Source organism: Alternaria dauci, chromosome 5 (assembly GCF_042100115.1).
Source record: "Alternaria dauci strain A2016 chromosome 5, whole genome shotgun sequence".
NCBI lineage: Eukaryota > Fungi > Ascomycota > Dothideomycetes > Pleosporales > Pleosporaceae > Alternaria > Alternaria dauci.
Window position 1 is genome coordinate 1,213,611 of NC_091276.1, and position 15,018 is coordinate 1,228,628.

General features: G+C 52.4%; 4 protein-coding genes across 4 annotated transcripts; 2 read left to right on the forward strand and 2 right to left on the reverse strand.

Annotated features, from left to right (window-relative positions):
- Window positions 1-83: 83 nt before the first annotated feature.
- On the reverse strand, window positions 84-3,882 carry ACET3X_005894 (uncharacterized protein). Its single transcript, XM_069452046.1, has 4 exons — window positions 3,300-3,882; window positions 2,970-3,242; window positions 2,445-2,906; window positions 84-2,395 (listed from the first exon to the last, which is right to left on the reverse strand). The coding sequence occupies exons 1-4, from the start codon at window positions 3,837-3,839 to the stop codon at window positions 698-700; spliced, it is 2,973 nt and encodes a 990-aa protein (XP_069306254.1). The 5' UTR covers window positions 3,840-3,882; the 3' UTR covers window positions 84-697.
- A 432-nt stretch (window positions 3,883-4,314) lies between these two features.
- On the reverse strand, window positions 4,315-7,498 carry ACET3X_005895 (uncharacterized protein). The gene is made up of 2 exons (XM_069452047.1): window positions 6,421-7,498; window positions 4,315-6,160 (listed from the first exon to the last, which is right to left on the reverse strand). Exons 1-2 carry the CDS (start codon window positions 7,353-7,355, stop codon window positions 4,918-4,920), a joined length of 2,178 nt encoding a protein of 725 aa, XP_069306255.1. The 5' UTR covers window positions 7,356-7,498; the 3' UTR covers window positions 4,315-4,917.
- A 378-nt stretch (window positions 7,499-7,876) lies between these two features.
- Window positions 7,877-8,694, forward strand: ACET3X_005896 (uncharacterized protein; the record flags this gene model as incomplete). Its single annotated transcript, XM_069452048.1, has 2 exons — window positions 7,877-8,477; window positions 8,531-8,694. The coding sequence occupies 2 exons, from the start codon at window positions 7,877-7,879 to the stop codon at window positions 8,692-8,694; spliced, it is 765 nt and encodes a 254-aa protein (XP_069306256.1).
- Window positions 8,695-9,003: 309 nt separating this feature from the next.
- Window positions 9,004-10,016, forward strand: ACET3X_005897 (uncharacterized protein). Its single transcript, XM_069452049.1, has one exon. It carries the CDS (start codon window positions 9,077-9,079, stop codon window positions 9,905-9,907), a length of 831 nt encoding a protein of 276 aa, XP_069306257.1. The 5' UTR covers window positions 9,004-9,076; the 3' UTR covers window positions 9,908-10,016.
- The last annotated feature ends 5,002 nt before the right edge of the window (window positions 10,017-15,018 follow it).

Consider the following 15,018-nt stretch of genomic DNA (forward strand, 5'->3'; position numbering starts at 1 on the left):
CCAGCCTGCGCTCGGACACGATTTCTTCGAGCCATCATTGCCAGACCAAGCATCACATGCACGTGCAAGATAGGATAAGGGCATGGGGTATAGATGTGCTCTTCGTTCGTCTATCATGTGTATATCCCTGCGTATTCATCTGTCCGCCTTCCACCGCAGATTGATCAAAGAGTGGAGAGGAGAAAGACCTAATCGCACACATACCCCTCGGTTTCTAACACCCAGGTTTTCTACCCATACACCATTTCGTGGCCTACCAGTGCCCGTCTCACCACGGCTGGCAGGTGGGGGTATCATCGTCCCATCGTATTCAGCTTGCATCCACCCATCACACACTCCCAGCGCTGAGCACACAACGAAGAACGGAACAACAAAGACGCAAAATCCACAAGAAAAGCAGCAAATTGGTATATATTTCTGTTTGCGCCGTAATTGGGGAATCATTCGGACAGAGAGCAACAAACAAACGCCATAAACAAGAAACAGCAAAACAGACGCGTATAGGAAAACAAGACTGCGAACAACAACCAGCCAGGCCAGGTTTTTGACGTGGGTATTTTCGCCGTAGAGTAGGAGGGGTATAATTCTTTTGTCGTCGCACACGTACAAGAGACAATGAACGCGTAGCGGGGTATTCGTCGTTAAAGGCCGGGTACAGTAGTGGTATCAAATAAATGGTTCGAGATCGGTGTATCACTTAACGAGGAGGCCCAATAGGGGCCGGGTATCCAGATGCAGAATGAGAAGTACTGGGGCGCCCGCTGTCCACGGAGCCCCGCGGGTCGTACCTAGGGGTCACATCCCCAGGCGTCGCGGAAGAGGAACCAAAAGGAAACTTGGACTCGAAACGAGGTGCTGGCATGGGCCAGCCGTTGTTGTGGTGCTCGTCGTCCGCTAGGTTAATGCCACTGTCGTTCCACGGGTTGCGATAGCTACCGGTGGATTCAAGACTGGCAAGGGACGCCTTCGAAGCGTTGCTGGAAGCGTGCTTGAAGAGCGAACCGGGTGAGTTGGTGTTCTTGCGTCCGTTGAAAATGGACGTAAAGGATGACATGCTACCTGGTTTGCGAAGGCGGTCGAGCATACCGCGAGGCTCATCATCACCAAAATGAGAGCGGGTGGGTGAGTCGGTACTGTCGACAGCCGGCTCTGCGCGCTGGAGCAGCTTAGACTCGAAGAAGGGCAAGGAGTCTTCGAATGAGTCAGACTTGGGGCGTGGGAGAGCTCCACGGACCGTGTTAGTGTCCAGACCATGCATGACTAAGTTGTTGAGAAGAAAGTCGATGGCATCCTTCAACCCGCCAGCATTGTTTCGAGTGAAGACAATATGGAAGGCTTCAATCTGCTCTTCTTTACCGTCGGTAGTCTCTGTCTGCGCTTGTTGAAGCTGAGCATCGACCTCGTGCTGGGTTTTGAGCTTGTCGAGAACATCGGCCTTGAATTCGGCAGAGCGCAGGTACTCACTGAGTTCAGTGGTGGAAGGAAAGGCGAGATCGTGGGATTCCGGAACCATGCCCAGGAACTCATCGACTGCAAATGGCACCTGATATTCAGGACCGGAGACGGTGACGATGTCACTGGCTTCCTCTGTGCTAGGAAAGGTGATCTTGCAGTTGAACTTCTTCTCCAGCTCGTCGATCTTGTCTAAACGAGCAATAAGTTCTCGATGGTATAGGCGGTTGATGTTGATGGTTTCAGAGACGAACTCAGCATCAGCCTTCTCAACCATGTCCATGATCTCTTGTTTGACCAAGTCAAGGTTCTGAGCATTGCGGGCAGGAGTACGACAGATGACATTATCCACCTTGATGTCGTCCTCCTCTTTGCCGAAGCCGCCGCGGTCCATAGCGTTTGAGAACTTGACGAAGACAGAGTACTTCTTCATGATGCGCTGGATGTGCTGACCGCCGATACCAATAATACGCTTATGGTACTGGTCAGGAACATGGAAGGAGATGGAAGCAGGCATCTCCTGCTCGACAAGGTCCAGGCCGTTCTTTGTTGCCTCGTACTGGGCACCACGGACTACGATGTAGAAGTTGTACTCGTTGAAGCCATCGAAGACAATCTGCACACTGCTGTGGCTCATAATCTTGTTGATCTTGCCATTCTTCTTACCGCTGACGAATTCTTTGTGCTCGTTTGCGAGCTCGATCTTGACGCTCATGTTGTACTGCGACTTCTTCACGAATGGGATGTTGCTGATGACCATTAGTGCAGCTCTGACGGCATCGTCGGATCCGTAGATGTGGAAGTTGAGCTTCTCAAAGCTGACTTCAGCGCCCGAGTTGATACAGATATCGGAGAGCATAGCGCGAACATCGGCAGCTGTAGGTGGTCGCTGCGTAGGGTCAGGGTGGGTAATGAACCAGGAGGCGCTGTAGAATTGCCCGGCCTGATAGTGATTAGTGTAAATTCGAGTTCAATGCATGCGACAAACTCACAAGCTGCATCAGTTCGCGCACAGTACGCTCGACATGCAAGACGTCAGTGCCCTGAACACGCACAACACCACGTTGGACGCCAAGAGGGGGCAGTAGGATGTACGAGCCGTTGTTCTCAATAATCTTGCGCACCTTGTCCAGGCGCTCTAGCAAGATGGCGTCAAGCTTGGTGTCAGTGACCATGACAGGCTTCACGAAGACCTTGGTGGACATGACAAGATCGTGCAGACGTTGCTTGGCGCGCAGTATATTCTCCGAGTTCTCACCCGTGATGTATACTAGGTCGTCAGGCCTGCGCTGAGCACCCGGCGGTGTGTAGCCGAACAAGCGAGGGAAGGGCGGAGGGAAGTAGATGGCCGTGCCCGTAGCAGACTCGATCATCTTGATGTTCTTGCGCCCACGTCCGCAGATGAGCGTATGCATGGTCAGCTCGAGCTTCATGGTATCGACGGTCCGCTTGAGCTGTGACGGCATCGAATTAGCACATTACGCTAGCGGGCATTCAGTGGGGCTCGCAGAACTCACAATCTGGTCGATCATAATCAGCACACGCGTTTTGGCATGCTCCATGGTCTCGAGATCGCCGTAGATGGCACAGCGCAGACGCGGGTCCATGCCTGTGTCGATGTTGCCGTGGAAGCTCGCCGTCTCAATGTCGGGCTGCTTGGGCATCAGCAGGAAGATGTCGGCCTTGGTGGCCTTTGAGATCATGTCGAGCTGCTGCAGGACGGCACCCTTTACATTCTGCGAGGACGGGTCGATGATGAGCTGCGAGTCAATGTCGACAAAGGACGATCGCTGTGCCAAGACGTCAGCATGTGCTCCACGGGCAAAGTGCCAGCAGCATCAGCCTACCAGAGAGATGGGCGTCGAGTTGAGGATGCGGCAGCGCATCGAGTTTACTAGCTCCAGCTCGCCAGACAGACACACGTTGGTGACGAGGGCGCGCAACGGGCCCCGCTGCAGGCCGGGGAGCGGCTTCGACTCGGCCGACGTGACGTTGGCCGAGACGCGGCCGTCGGTCTGCTCGCTCACCTCTCGACACAGGTTCCGCAGGTTGTCGACGTTCTGGGCGTGGACGGGCAGCTTGTGTGTCGGGGTAGCGTCGGCGGTGCCTTCTGGGTGAGTCCAGCGCGCCTTTGCCCCCGGGCTTGCCCACATGATGTCGTCCGGGTCGGGGCCGGCGAGGTTGGAGGAGAAGGGCACGTTGAAGGACAGGTTGACCTGGGTGCCGGGCGGTATGACGGGGGGCTGTGACGTCGCCGTCGAGGGCCGCTTGATGGGAGCTGTGACGGGCATTTCGTGGCTGGACCGCGAGAAGGAAAAGGCCGTGGACGGAGCCATCTTCTCCCAGCCGTGGCGGGCCTGTGCCGGGAAGTTTGAGAGTTTGTGCATGGTGGTGGAGTCGACGCCCTCGGTGTTGGCGGGCGGGAGGTGGTGGAAGTGGGAGAAAGAAGAAGGACGAGGAAGACCGGAGGGCAGCAGCTATCGAGCGAGCGTCGAGCAAGGCCGTGCCGCCCTGTCATTGGCCTGTCCCCGGGGCCTAGTGGGCCACGAACACCATGGCCATGGTGCAACAAAAAGAAGACATTCACCCCTTCGCTCCCGGCCCAGCCCAGACGCAGACGCAGACGCCGCCCGTCGAGATTGGTCCCTGGAATTGCAACTCCATGTGCTTGTTTCCTTCTGCCCGTGTGCCATGTGCTGTCCGCGTGCTTGCAGTGCCTGTTGAGCTGAGCTGTGCTGTGCTGCGTCGTGTGGGCCGGGACGCGCCCTGCCAGTCTATCGCCAAACAAGCATAGCTGACGCTCAGACAGGCTCCGTATTACAGCATCATGGCATGTCCGAGTAAGAATAGAAATCCAGACGGCTTGCAGTCACACCCTCATTTCTACAAAGCATAAACCTCACCGCCCGCCTCACCTCGAGCCCTCACCTCGAGCCCTCGCCTTCGCGCCTACCCTACGCGCGTCAAACAGGTGCGGTTGCGCAAGAAACACTGTGTGTGAGACCAAATAGCCCGAGCATCCCTTCTGGCTGGAACCTTGAGGCAGTCCGCGCTCCCCTCCCCTCCCCCCTCTCAGGATCCATCCGTCTACGTGGGGATGCGATCTGCCCATCTCTTGGTGTCAGAGCCCACTGCGCGGTTACGTCTCCCCTGCAGTGCGATGACGGGTGCCCGCTCACCAGACTCAAAATGGAAAACCTTATGGTCTAGTCGGCACCATAGCCGAGGAGCCCTACTTGCGGGTATTGTGGCACTGAGACACTGACATTCGAGTCACCGAGGGGCACTTTTCGGAACTGGGACTGAATACTGCATCCAAATACATATGCAACTGAGACACCGCTATAGCAATGGCTGTCCAACGCTACATAGTCTCTTACAACTCGTCTACAACACTAATTGCCAGCTCCATCACACACAATAATTAGGGTATCCTACAGCAATTCAGCGCAAATCTACCACGCTCTAGTAGCGCGTGTATATGCGACGCGGCTCCACAAACGGATCTGAAGCTACCTCGATAGGCCCTTCCTCGACATATCGCCTGCCCTGAGGCGCACCAACATAGCGACGCTCATCGAAAGGCTCTTGCATAACACTGACCTCGCGAAATCGAGGCTGTGAAGCCCGAACCGCAGATGGTTGTATGCTCTCATGACGAACGTAACCTTCGGGCACTTCTCGTCGAACAACCTCTGGGCGCATACTGTACGCTCGCGCAGAAGCGTACTCGCGCGGCGGGCCCATCTCTTCATATTGTGGCGCAGGCCGGTACTCCACCTCTACAGGACGGCGAGAGGGCTCCCGCTGCCGATACGGGCTCTCAATCATCTCAGACTCCGATGCCTCAACGTAGCGCCGAATTGGTGGAGGCATCCTCTGAACAGCTTCCTCTTCATACAACTCTGCACGTGCGGGTGCACGCATCGTAGGCTCCCGCGTTACAGCGCGCTCATAGTATGGCTCAACCTCCACTCGTCTGCTAGGTGGCGCCATCGACTCTCGCGCATCCACCGGTGCTGCGTAGTACTTGTTTCCAAACTGATCCACGACAATCCGGCGTGGCGGTGGAGCCATGAGCTGCTGAGATGGCATGTATTCATGGATAGGTGATCGTGAACGTTCGCGTACGTATCGAGGTGCAGCTGACGGGCGAGCCGACGCCTCTCGGTACATGGGTGCCTCGGCACGATCGACGAAGGCGTGGGATGCTGCGCGAATTTGGCGAGGCTCAGGTGCTGCGTACACCTCATTACCGCCACCTGGCGAGTAGGGTCGTCGTGCGTATTGAAGACTTGCCACTCGTCTGAGATCTTGTTCATCACGTAGAGATTTGCGTTGTGGTGTGCGTATGACAGTCGGGGACAAAGGCTCATCGTACTCGCGGTAAGTTCGTGCAAGAGGCTCCGGATCGCGGTAATACACTGGTTGTATCCTGGGACTGTTCTGTGCGGATACGAGCTCTACTTCATCAGGGTGAGGCTGCAGCGCACGCCGCTTACTGGGCTGTGAGTCGGGGTACGCGGCGAAGGGAGGAGGCGACTGTGGCTCGTCTTTGATGTACGGTTCAGGCGAGTTGACAACACGTTTGTTGGCCTGTTGCTGTTGTTGGCGCTTCTTCTCGTCACGCTCACGCTTTTCTTCTCTTCTCCGCTTGCGAGGGTTCTGAACTGGTGCTGCTGGACCATTCGGGCTTTGACGGCGTGATCTGCAAAACATTAGTACCAAGGTAATTGAGAAGATACAAGACGAATATGTGGAGGTGAGTAGAGGAATTGAAGAACAGCCATGACTGGCGTCAAGGCAGCAGAGCTGGTGGGCCACAACATGGCAACGCTCGCTACCAGACTATCATAGCTGGACCTAAATGGACAGGCAGTTCAGGTATAGTGAAGACCAAGCTGTGTGATTCGGCGTGCTCGAAAAAACATCGGAAAGAGAAAGTAAGAGAGTTCTTTAATATCGTACCCGTTCGTACCCCCATGGCGGTTGCGCTGCCGACTCCTCAGAGGCTCGCTTGGCCCGATGTCGGCTGGAGGTGGAGAGTAATCTTCCTCTTCTTCATCACCCTCATGCAGTTGTACAGGCTCGGGCTCATAGATTTCTATGTCGTCGGCCGGCTCGTAGGCCTCTTCGTCGAGATCGATTACAGTAGACTCAGCCGGGCGAGGGTGAACATTGACATGCTGGGCTGCTGGCTGCGCCTGTGAAGTCAGTGGAGCCGCATCAGCATGGGCGTGGTCAGCGTGATCAACATCCTCCGAGGACCAACTGTTCGCCTTGCTAGAGTAGTACGAGTTCTCGTCAAATGACTCAACCTCGTCGCTGTTGTTAGTCGGAGACGGTAAGCCAGACACTGGCGGGACCAGCTGGTGAGCCTTGATCAAACACTGCTCAACATCGATGAGAGCTTCTCGCTCGTCTCCATCGTTGCCACGACCCTTTTTATCGAACTGGTCCTTTAGGGCGCGTTCTATCTGCTGCCGCTTGAGCTGCTGCTCCGCCTTGACCAGGTGTTCGGACTTTGTGAGCAAGATGGGATCGATGCTCGAAGAGGAAGACTTGGCTGAGTACGGTCGCTGTGTAGGGGGTACAGGAGACGTGGGAGGCCGTGTTGAGGACGCTGGACGCGGAGGAAACAGCTGCGATGAAGATCCGTTGGGTGTGCCGTTGGTCGTGGGTCTGCTAGAGGCAGTCTGCGGAAGACGCGGTGCAACCTGTTCAATTACTTTGGGTGGAAGATGAATACGCGGGTGTTTGCTAGCAAGCACTTGATCGCGTATCTGCAAAATCTTCTGGAGGAACTCGGCCTCGCGAAGCACCTCTGCAGACACTGCGCCGGCACCGTTCAGATGCGACGACGGCGCTGCGGCTGTCGCCATTGGTGCGACTGGTGCGGCCATCACAACAGACGCGAAGCTGAGCTTAGTATCAAACACCAACAAGCGAGCGCAAGACTGGCGATTATACAAATACAGGCGGCACCCGCGACTGAGCTGGGTGGGAAGATGATGAAGGGGAACGAGTGTTAGCAGCACGCCAGCGGGTGGGTAATGAATGTCGGAGCCACGGCGCGTTTTGGTTTTCAGCAGATGCACGCGCCAGCGATGGCGCTAGGCCCAATCGGGTTCGTGGCATCCTCATGTACTCATCACGGTTTCTCTGGCTGCAAATGTAGGCAATCACAACTACTTGAGAAGTACGCTGGAAAAACCCCTTCGTTTTCGTCTACACTGCGACAAGGTATGATGCTGGATCTGCATCGAGATGAGCATTATGGTTGAAGCTTACACCAGGTAGACAATCTTTGGAATCTTCCAGCGCCACCTATTCGGACAACACGACTTGGATAACTTGACCATCTCAGATCATTCGAACATTCCATCGCTTGAAAAAACTCTTCTATATCCACCAAGTCGCAGCCATGTCTTTCAACACAGCAGCGCCTCCCGAGACCATGGAGTACCGCCAACATGACTCAACAGCAAACAACAACGCCACAGTGGACGAGAACGAAAAGCCAGTATTCTTCTTCGATATCGACAACTGTCTCTACCCCAAGAGCCTTGAGATTCACCGAATGATGGCTGAGCTGATTGACCAATTCTTCCAAACCCACCTGAGCTTGTCGCAGGAAGATGCCAACGAACTCCACTACCGGTACTACCGCGAATACGGTCTTGCCATTGAGGGACTCGTTCGTCACCACAAGGTCAATGCGCTAGAGTACAACAGTAAAGTCGATGACGCGTTACCTCTGGAGGATGTCATCAAGCCCAATCCAGAACTGCGCAAGTTGATCGAGGACATCGACACGAGCAAGGTCCGGTTATGGCTCTTCACCAATGCCTACATCAACCACGGCAAGCGTGTTGTCAAGCTCCTGCAGATTGACGATCTTTTCGAGGGTATAACTTTCTGCGACTACGGCTCGGACAAGTTCTACTGCAAACCGCACGTGGAGATGTATGACAAGGCGATGGCGGAGGCGGGTATCAAGTCAAACGAGAAGTGCTACTTCGTCGGTGAGTGGGAATGAAAGCTCTCACTATACATATTTACTGACAGCCTGACGCAGACGACTCTTACATCAACTGCAAAGCAGCCGAGGCACGTGGGTGGAAGACGGCGCATCTGCTTGATGAGAAGGACCCTGCACCCGCTCAGCCAGCCAGCAAGTACCAAATCAGGAGCTTGCAGGAGCTACGAAAGGTCTTTCCAGAGGTTTTCAAGAGTTCATGAGACAGTGCATGAAATCAGCATGTTTGTGCAAAGGGGTAGACAGCGTTCATGCAGCCGGCTTGGACGCATTCTGCGGATCTTCAAGGCTACAACTATAACGACCATGACTAGACCATAGACTAGATTCAACCTGAATAGAAGAATCACAAGACTAATATCAAAGGGGTGGTATCAAAGGGGTGGTAGCAAAGGTGAAGCCTACAAAGAGATCCGTATCGTAGATAACCGTGGCTCGGTATCTTATCGTTCCGTAAGCACAGAGTGCACGTCTCCATTGCTCATGCATGTTCTTGCAACCAAAACGTAGCACCAAATTCAGGCAACAACGTCCCAGGACCTTAATCCTGTGTCCAAGACTTTACAGTTCTCATTCAAGTGACCAATGAAGACACCAAAGCAATATCAGACCATGACTTCAACAACTACCACAAACACAAGCCCACCCACCCCGCAGTCCTCCGCGCTACCCCCAACGCACCCTTTCAATACCTCCGCAGACAACGCAACAACCCTCGCCGACCACACCACACAACTCCCCATCCTATCCGAGAAAGTAACACCCCAACGGAAACCCCTCTTGCGCCTCGAACTTCGCGATCTGTCGTCCGATGGCGCACGCGCCTTCCTCCGCCTCGTCCACGCGTCGAACGCGCTCGAGTACGCCGTCGACGCCGTCCTCAAGTATCTCTACAGCGACCTACCCAAGTCATGCATACCTGGCACGCGCTCCGTCACCCTGATCCTGCGGGAGATGGACGGCGTTGCATACACTACAGGACGAGATCTCGATGACGACCACAAGGAGATCCATCTAAACACAAGCTACATATCCCACGTACCCGAGTCGCGGCAAAAAGAGGAGATTATGGGTGTCATAGTTCATGAAATGGTGCATTGCTGGCAACACAATGGACAAGGCGCTGCACCCGTGGGCCTCACCGAGGGTGTGGCAGATTGGGTGAGGCTGAAGGCTGGGTACGCGCCGCCGCATTGGAAGAGGCATGCAGATTGTGATTGGGACGCTGGGTACGAGAGGACGGGATACTTTCTCGAGTGGTTGGAGAAGGAGCATGGGAAAGATGTTGTGAGGAGGATCAATGAGGGATTGAGAGAGGACAAGTACGACGGCGAGAAATTGTGGAAGGGATGCTGTGGGGAGAATGTCGAAGAGCTGTGGAAGGCGTATAAGAAGAGTTTGGAAAACTGTGAGTGAGGGTTTGATAACGGGAGCAGGTCATTGTAAGAATTATTTGGACTACCACAAGAGGGACAGACTACTTTACCAACAAGTTCAGAACATACTACAAGGCGCAATTATATCACGGACGATCCCATGTGCTAGCACGATATCTTATTGCTATCTACCGAAACATCTCAATTCCGAATCTACTTCCGCCTCCTCGCAGGACCAGCCTTTCTTGGTGCAACCGCATGAGATCTCGAACCCGCAGTCGGTTTCGGAGCACTCCTCGCGGCCTCTTTTCTCTGATTCGCCATTACTTTCTCTGCCTCACGTTCTCTCTGTTTTTCAATCTTCTCCTCTTCCTTCCTCCGCGCAACAGCCATCTTTTCTTCTTGCTTTCTTAGCTGCGCGTCTGCCTTATCTTTTTCCTTCTGTTGCGCCTTAGCAATCTGGTCTCTCTGTTTCTGCTCAGCTTTTGCGGCTTGCTTTCTCTCCTTCTCCAGTGCCTTTGCAATTTGGTCCTTCTCCTTCTGCTGAGCTTTGAGAGCTCTGTCTTGTTCCTTCTGGTAGGCAGCTTGGTCGTGAGCGACCTCCTTCTGCTTGAGCCTTTCTTCCTTCTCATGCTCTTTTCTTTCAGTGGCTTCTTCTCTAGCAGCAGTTTTCTGCTTAACCTTCTCTTCCTTATCATGTTCTTTCCTTTCGGCGGCTTCTTCTTTAGCAGCGGTCTTCTGCTTGAGTTTCTCTTCTTTAGCAGCTTCCTTGGCTGCAAGCTTCTGTATCTTTAGCTCTTCTCTCGCGGCGACTTTCTGTTTGAGCTTCTCCTCTTTGGCTACAGCTCTGAGTTTCGATTTCTCTTCCTTTTCCGCCATCTTGTGCTTTAGCTTCTCTTCTTTGGCCGTCTCTTTTGCCATCAGCTTTAGCCGTCGCTTCTCTTCTTTGATAGCTTCTTTTGCTGCAAGCTTTTGTTTCCTCTCATCTTCTTTGTCAGCATCCTCGGTACTAGCAGCAGAGTCATGCTTCACATTAGACTTCTGCTTCTGCTTTTCCTCCTTGTTTGTTGCCTTCTGCTTTGATACTTGTACCTTTAATTCAAGCTTCTGCTGTGTCTTCTCTGCTTTCTTAGCCTCCTTATCGGCTTTCGTAGCACTAGTCTCTTTAGAATTGTCGGCATACTTCGTGTCTTTGTCGTTCAGAGACCCGTTTATTTCTCGGAAATCTTTCTTATCGACCTTCGCAGTCTCCTTCTCGTCGGCAGTCTCAGTTTTATGCCCCAACCTCGACTCCGGAGCTGCTCCTTCAGCTTTGGCTTTCTTCTCTCCATTTGTCTCCTTCTTATGCTCGTTGGTTTCTTCTTTAGTGGCTTTGGGGTCTACAGTCCCACTTTCTTCCCCGACTGACTCGAAATCTCCTGTTATACCCTCCTTGTTTTCGGCGTTCTTTTGGTCTGTCTTGGCCTTTCCCTCAGCACTCGGTTTTCCAAGGATATTAACATGATGAATGTGCTGGTGATAAGACGCTTGTCCAACGTTGTTGAATGACACTGTATTGATTCGCGGTAAAAGTGTGTTTCCCAAACACCTTGCTTCACTGTTTGATTTTTCAAGGATAACTTCGTTTGACGATCCTTTTGAGTCCTTTATTTTGCCATCTTGTTCGAAGAACTTGTCCGGATTGGTTTTTGCGCCGTCTTCCGCATCTTGCTTTCCCTCTAACTGATCGTTGGCGTCTGTCCGATTTGTTATCGCGCGGTCATCTTTAGTACCCGGCTCAGTAGCTGGTTTCTGGGCGTTAGGATCCTTTCTCGCTGTCTTCTTATCCTGCTTCGCTACTTTACTTCCAGCTCGCTTTCTCTCTACTTCTGCCTTCGTGTCTGTGAGTTGTTGCATCCCGCCTTTCTTCTTGCTATCTGCGGCATCCTTTCCTACTTTGACTACCTCTTGTTGCTGGATATTGACATCTATCTTTGTTGCTTTCATAGTCTGCTTTGCCGCCCCCCTATTATTTCCCTTCTCCAGAACTAAGCTTTGAAATGTACCAGAATATTGTTGGGCGGTGATTCGAACCCCACTTTCTCCGTTCTTGTTGCCTTTACCTGGCACGTTGAAGCTATTGGAAGTTTGCTTAGTCTTGGTTTTCTTCATCTCTCCTTTCAATTGCCTCATTGTCTTTTTCTTTGCTACGAGATTTGCTTCCTGTGCTTCTCGCTCTACCTTGGCATGTTTCTCCGGCCTGAGGTTCACATGCATACTATTCTGCTCGTGCCAATGTTCTTGCTGACAAGGACCTGGATTATTCTCGCCCCGATGATCAGGAAATACAGCGCCAGTGCGTTGCACACCTAAGTGTCCCCCGGGATGTTGTCTTCGACCCCCATCCCACTGGTCTTCTTGGAAATGGCCTTGATCACCATACCCTTGTCGATTCTGGTGTCTGTGTGCTGTGTCGAGGTTTTGGAGTACCGGTAAATTGTGGATCCCTTCGTCAGCTGCATGAGATCCTGGATTGGGATCTCTTTGCGGCCTCTCCACGGTATTACTAACTTTCATATTTTGTCCCTCTTCCTCTTCCTTTACACGCTGCCTGTCCTCTTTTTGTTCTACCTTTTTCTCACGGCCAGTCTCTCTCTTCAGTGCTCTGTCCTCTTCATCGGCCTCCTTCTTAAGCTTTTTATCTTCAGCTTCAAGTTCCCGTCTAGCCTTCTTAGCGTCTAATTCCAGCTGACGTTGCTGCACCTTGTCTTCCTGTTGCATAGCACGTTCCTCCAGACGACGCGCGGTTTCAGCGGCCTTCGATTCTATCTTGTTTTGCCTCTCAGTTAATCGCATCTGCATATACGTTTCCTGCTCAGCCTTTCTAGCTTCCTGTGTCATGGTCCGCTCCTCGAGACGCTGAGTTGCCTCTAGTGCTTTGCGATCCGCTTTCTCCCGTGCCCGTTCGATTTGGTCAGCTGAACGGAATTCCATTTCTATTTTCCGAGCTTCTCGCTCTATCTCTTGTTTCTGTTGCCGCTGGGCGGCTTCTTCAGCTTGAAGATCCCGCCTTTCCTCTGCCTGGGTAGTCTTCATTTCCAGCTCATTGGCCCTCTTCTCCTTTTTGGCTTCGTTATATATCTCGCGCTCCTCTCTTCTTTGCTCCGCTTCCTGGGCTTTTCTTTCTCTTTGGGCCTCCGTATCTTCTCTCCGGCGGGTGTACTGTTCCTCACGGTCGGCAGCTTTCCTTTCATCTCTTTGCATTTTCTCTTCAGCTCTTCTGTCATCCTTTGCTGCCTTCTCTTCGGCTTTCCTCTCGTCTCTTGCCGCCTTCTCTTCTGCCCTTCTTTCATCATTTGCCGCCTTCTCTTCAGCTATCTCTGCTCGCTTTTCCTGCATTGCCAGCTGTCTAGCTTCGTCCGCAGCCCTTTTCCGGTCTGCTTTGTCGGCGGCGTCTTGTAGTTCCTGTTGTTTCTGTAAATCCCGTCGTTCCTGTAAAGCGAGTTCGTCATCGGCCTTCTTCTGCATTCTCTGTTGCATTTGAAATGCTTGTTGGCGGTTCCTGTACTCGGCATTCCTCTGTGCGTTCACATTGGCGGTAGTTTCCGCAGCTTCCTGCTCTGCGGCTAGTACTACTTCCTCTCCAGCCCACTGCTGCGTCTGCTTTCGTCCTAGTCTCCTCTCGTGTATAGCAGCTTCCATATGTTCCTGATGCCTTCTAGGCATTGTCTGTCTTTGTGCTTGGACTTGAAGTTGCTGCACCTGGTCTTGCTCGTCTTCTCGTACCAGGTCTTCTACATCCTCTTCTTCGTCTACTAAAGATTCTTCCAAAGCTGTCTGTGCTGGCACAACTGGCATCTGCTGCTGGCGTTGCCACCCGAATGCTTGGTTTCGCGCTTGAAAACGCATTGGAGATGTTACTTCATCTCTCCGTGTATGAAATGGTCGTTCTGAGTCTGGATAATCTTCATCGGCACTCTCTTCTTCCTCAAGTTCCTCTATCTCCCTATTGTGATATCCCTCTTCCTCTTCATTTGCTTGCGTCTTTCTCGAATCTGGAGAACGTCTCACCTGATCTCGATGCTGCTGCATCAAATGCATGTATTGCTGTTCATCGAACTGATGCCTTGCTAGCATCTCACGTTCATTAACTTGCTGCTTCGACCTTACAATCTTTTGAGGAATTTGTGCAGGTTTTTGATGAACTTGGGCTCGTTCCACATCTACACGACGTTTCTCGTTCCGGTCTACCTCCAGCAGCTGCCGTTTAGCTGCGCCTATCATTGAAGGACCGTGTGGTGTGTAGTTGACAAGGTGTATTTGAACTTGTTGTTGCACACCACTGCTACCCTTGTCGCCCGTTACTTCGTCGATTTGGCTGTCATATTCAGAAACCCCGTCGTCTAAAGCATGGTTACGATCACTCTCTTCGACAGCACCATCATCCAATGGCTGATCTTCGCTGTCATCCGTACCCTCAGCTTCGTTATCAACTGTATCATCAATATCGCTATCTTCTTCAGTGTCGTCTCCGTTCTCCTCCTCTTCTTCGTCATCTTCACTGTCTTCGTCGTCGTCGTCGTTGTCGTCACTGGTACCATATTCGTTGTCGACGACCTCATCGCCGAGATCGCCATAGTCAGACTCGTCTTTATCATCCGTGGCAACAACGTGAAATCCTGGACTGTGTCCATTACATGAGATTTTAACCTCGCATAAAGGTTGAGGGACTGCGATGACTGGATGTGTTGTCATCATGATGTTCGGCTTTACCGGCATATAGCTCTATGTTTCGACCTAGGGAGCGTGTATGATTAGGCCTGCCTGAGTTGTGTGATAGAATAACAATTGTTTGATAGAATACCCAATCTTGGAGGAAGAGGTAGAGCGACTACGTAACAGACTTTTTATATATTCTAGTAGCGATACTAGGGTGCAGCTGTGAAGACTGAATTGATAACTTGCTATTGAATTTGACACCAGCTGCGTGAAGTAAACAGAGCATACATACAGGGAAAGCATCATCACGTTCCAGTCTGTGTTCTTCATGCTCCCGCATGGTACCTTGAGGCATAACTATCGTGACGTCCTTGCTTCTTCGGTTTCATTATCAGCACATCTTCGGCTTGTGACTTGTAATCAAGTTTCCAAAGATAAGGTGAATATTCTCAC

Coding starts and splice junctions, on each gene's coding strand:
- ACET3X_005895 (XM_069452047.1), bottom strand. CDS start 7,355: ATGGCCGCACCAGTCGCACCAATGGCGACAGCCGCAGCGCCGTCGTCG. Junction 6,161..6,420: donor CGCCATGGGGGTACGAACGG/GTACGATATTAA, acceptor AATGTTTTGCAG/ATCACGCCGTCAAAGCCCGA.
- ACET3X_005897 (XM_069452049.1), top strand. CDS start 9,077: ATGAAGACACCAAAGCAATATCAGACCATGACTTCAACAACTACCACA.
- ACET3X_005894 (XM_069452046.1), bottom strand. CDS start 3,839: ATGCACAAACTCTCAAACTTCCCGGCACAGGCCCGCCACGGCTGGGAG. Junction 3,243..3,299: donor ACTCGACGCCCATCTCTCTG/GTAGGCTGATGC, acceptor GTCTTGGCACAG/CGATCGTCCTTTGTCGACAT. Junction 2,907..2,969: donor TGATTATGATCGACCAGATT/GTGAGTTCTGCG, acceptor ATGCCGTCACAG/CTCAAGCGGACCGTCGATAC.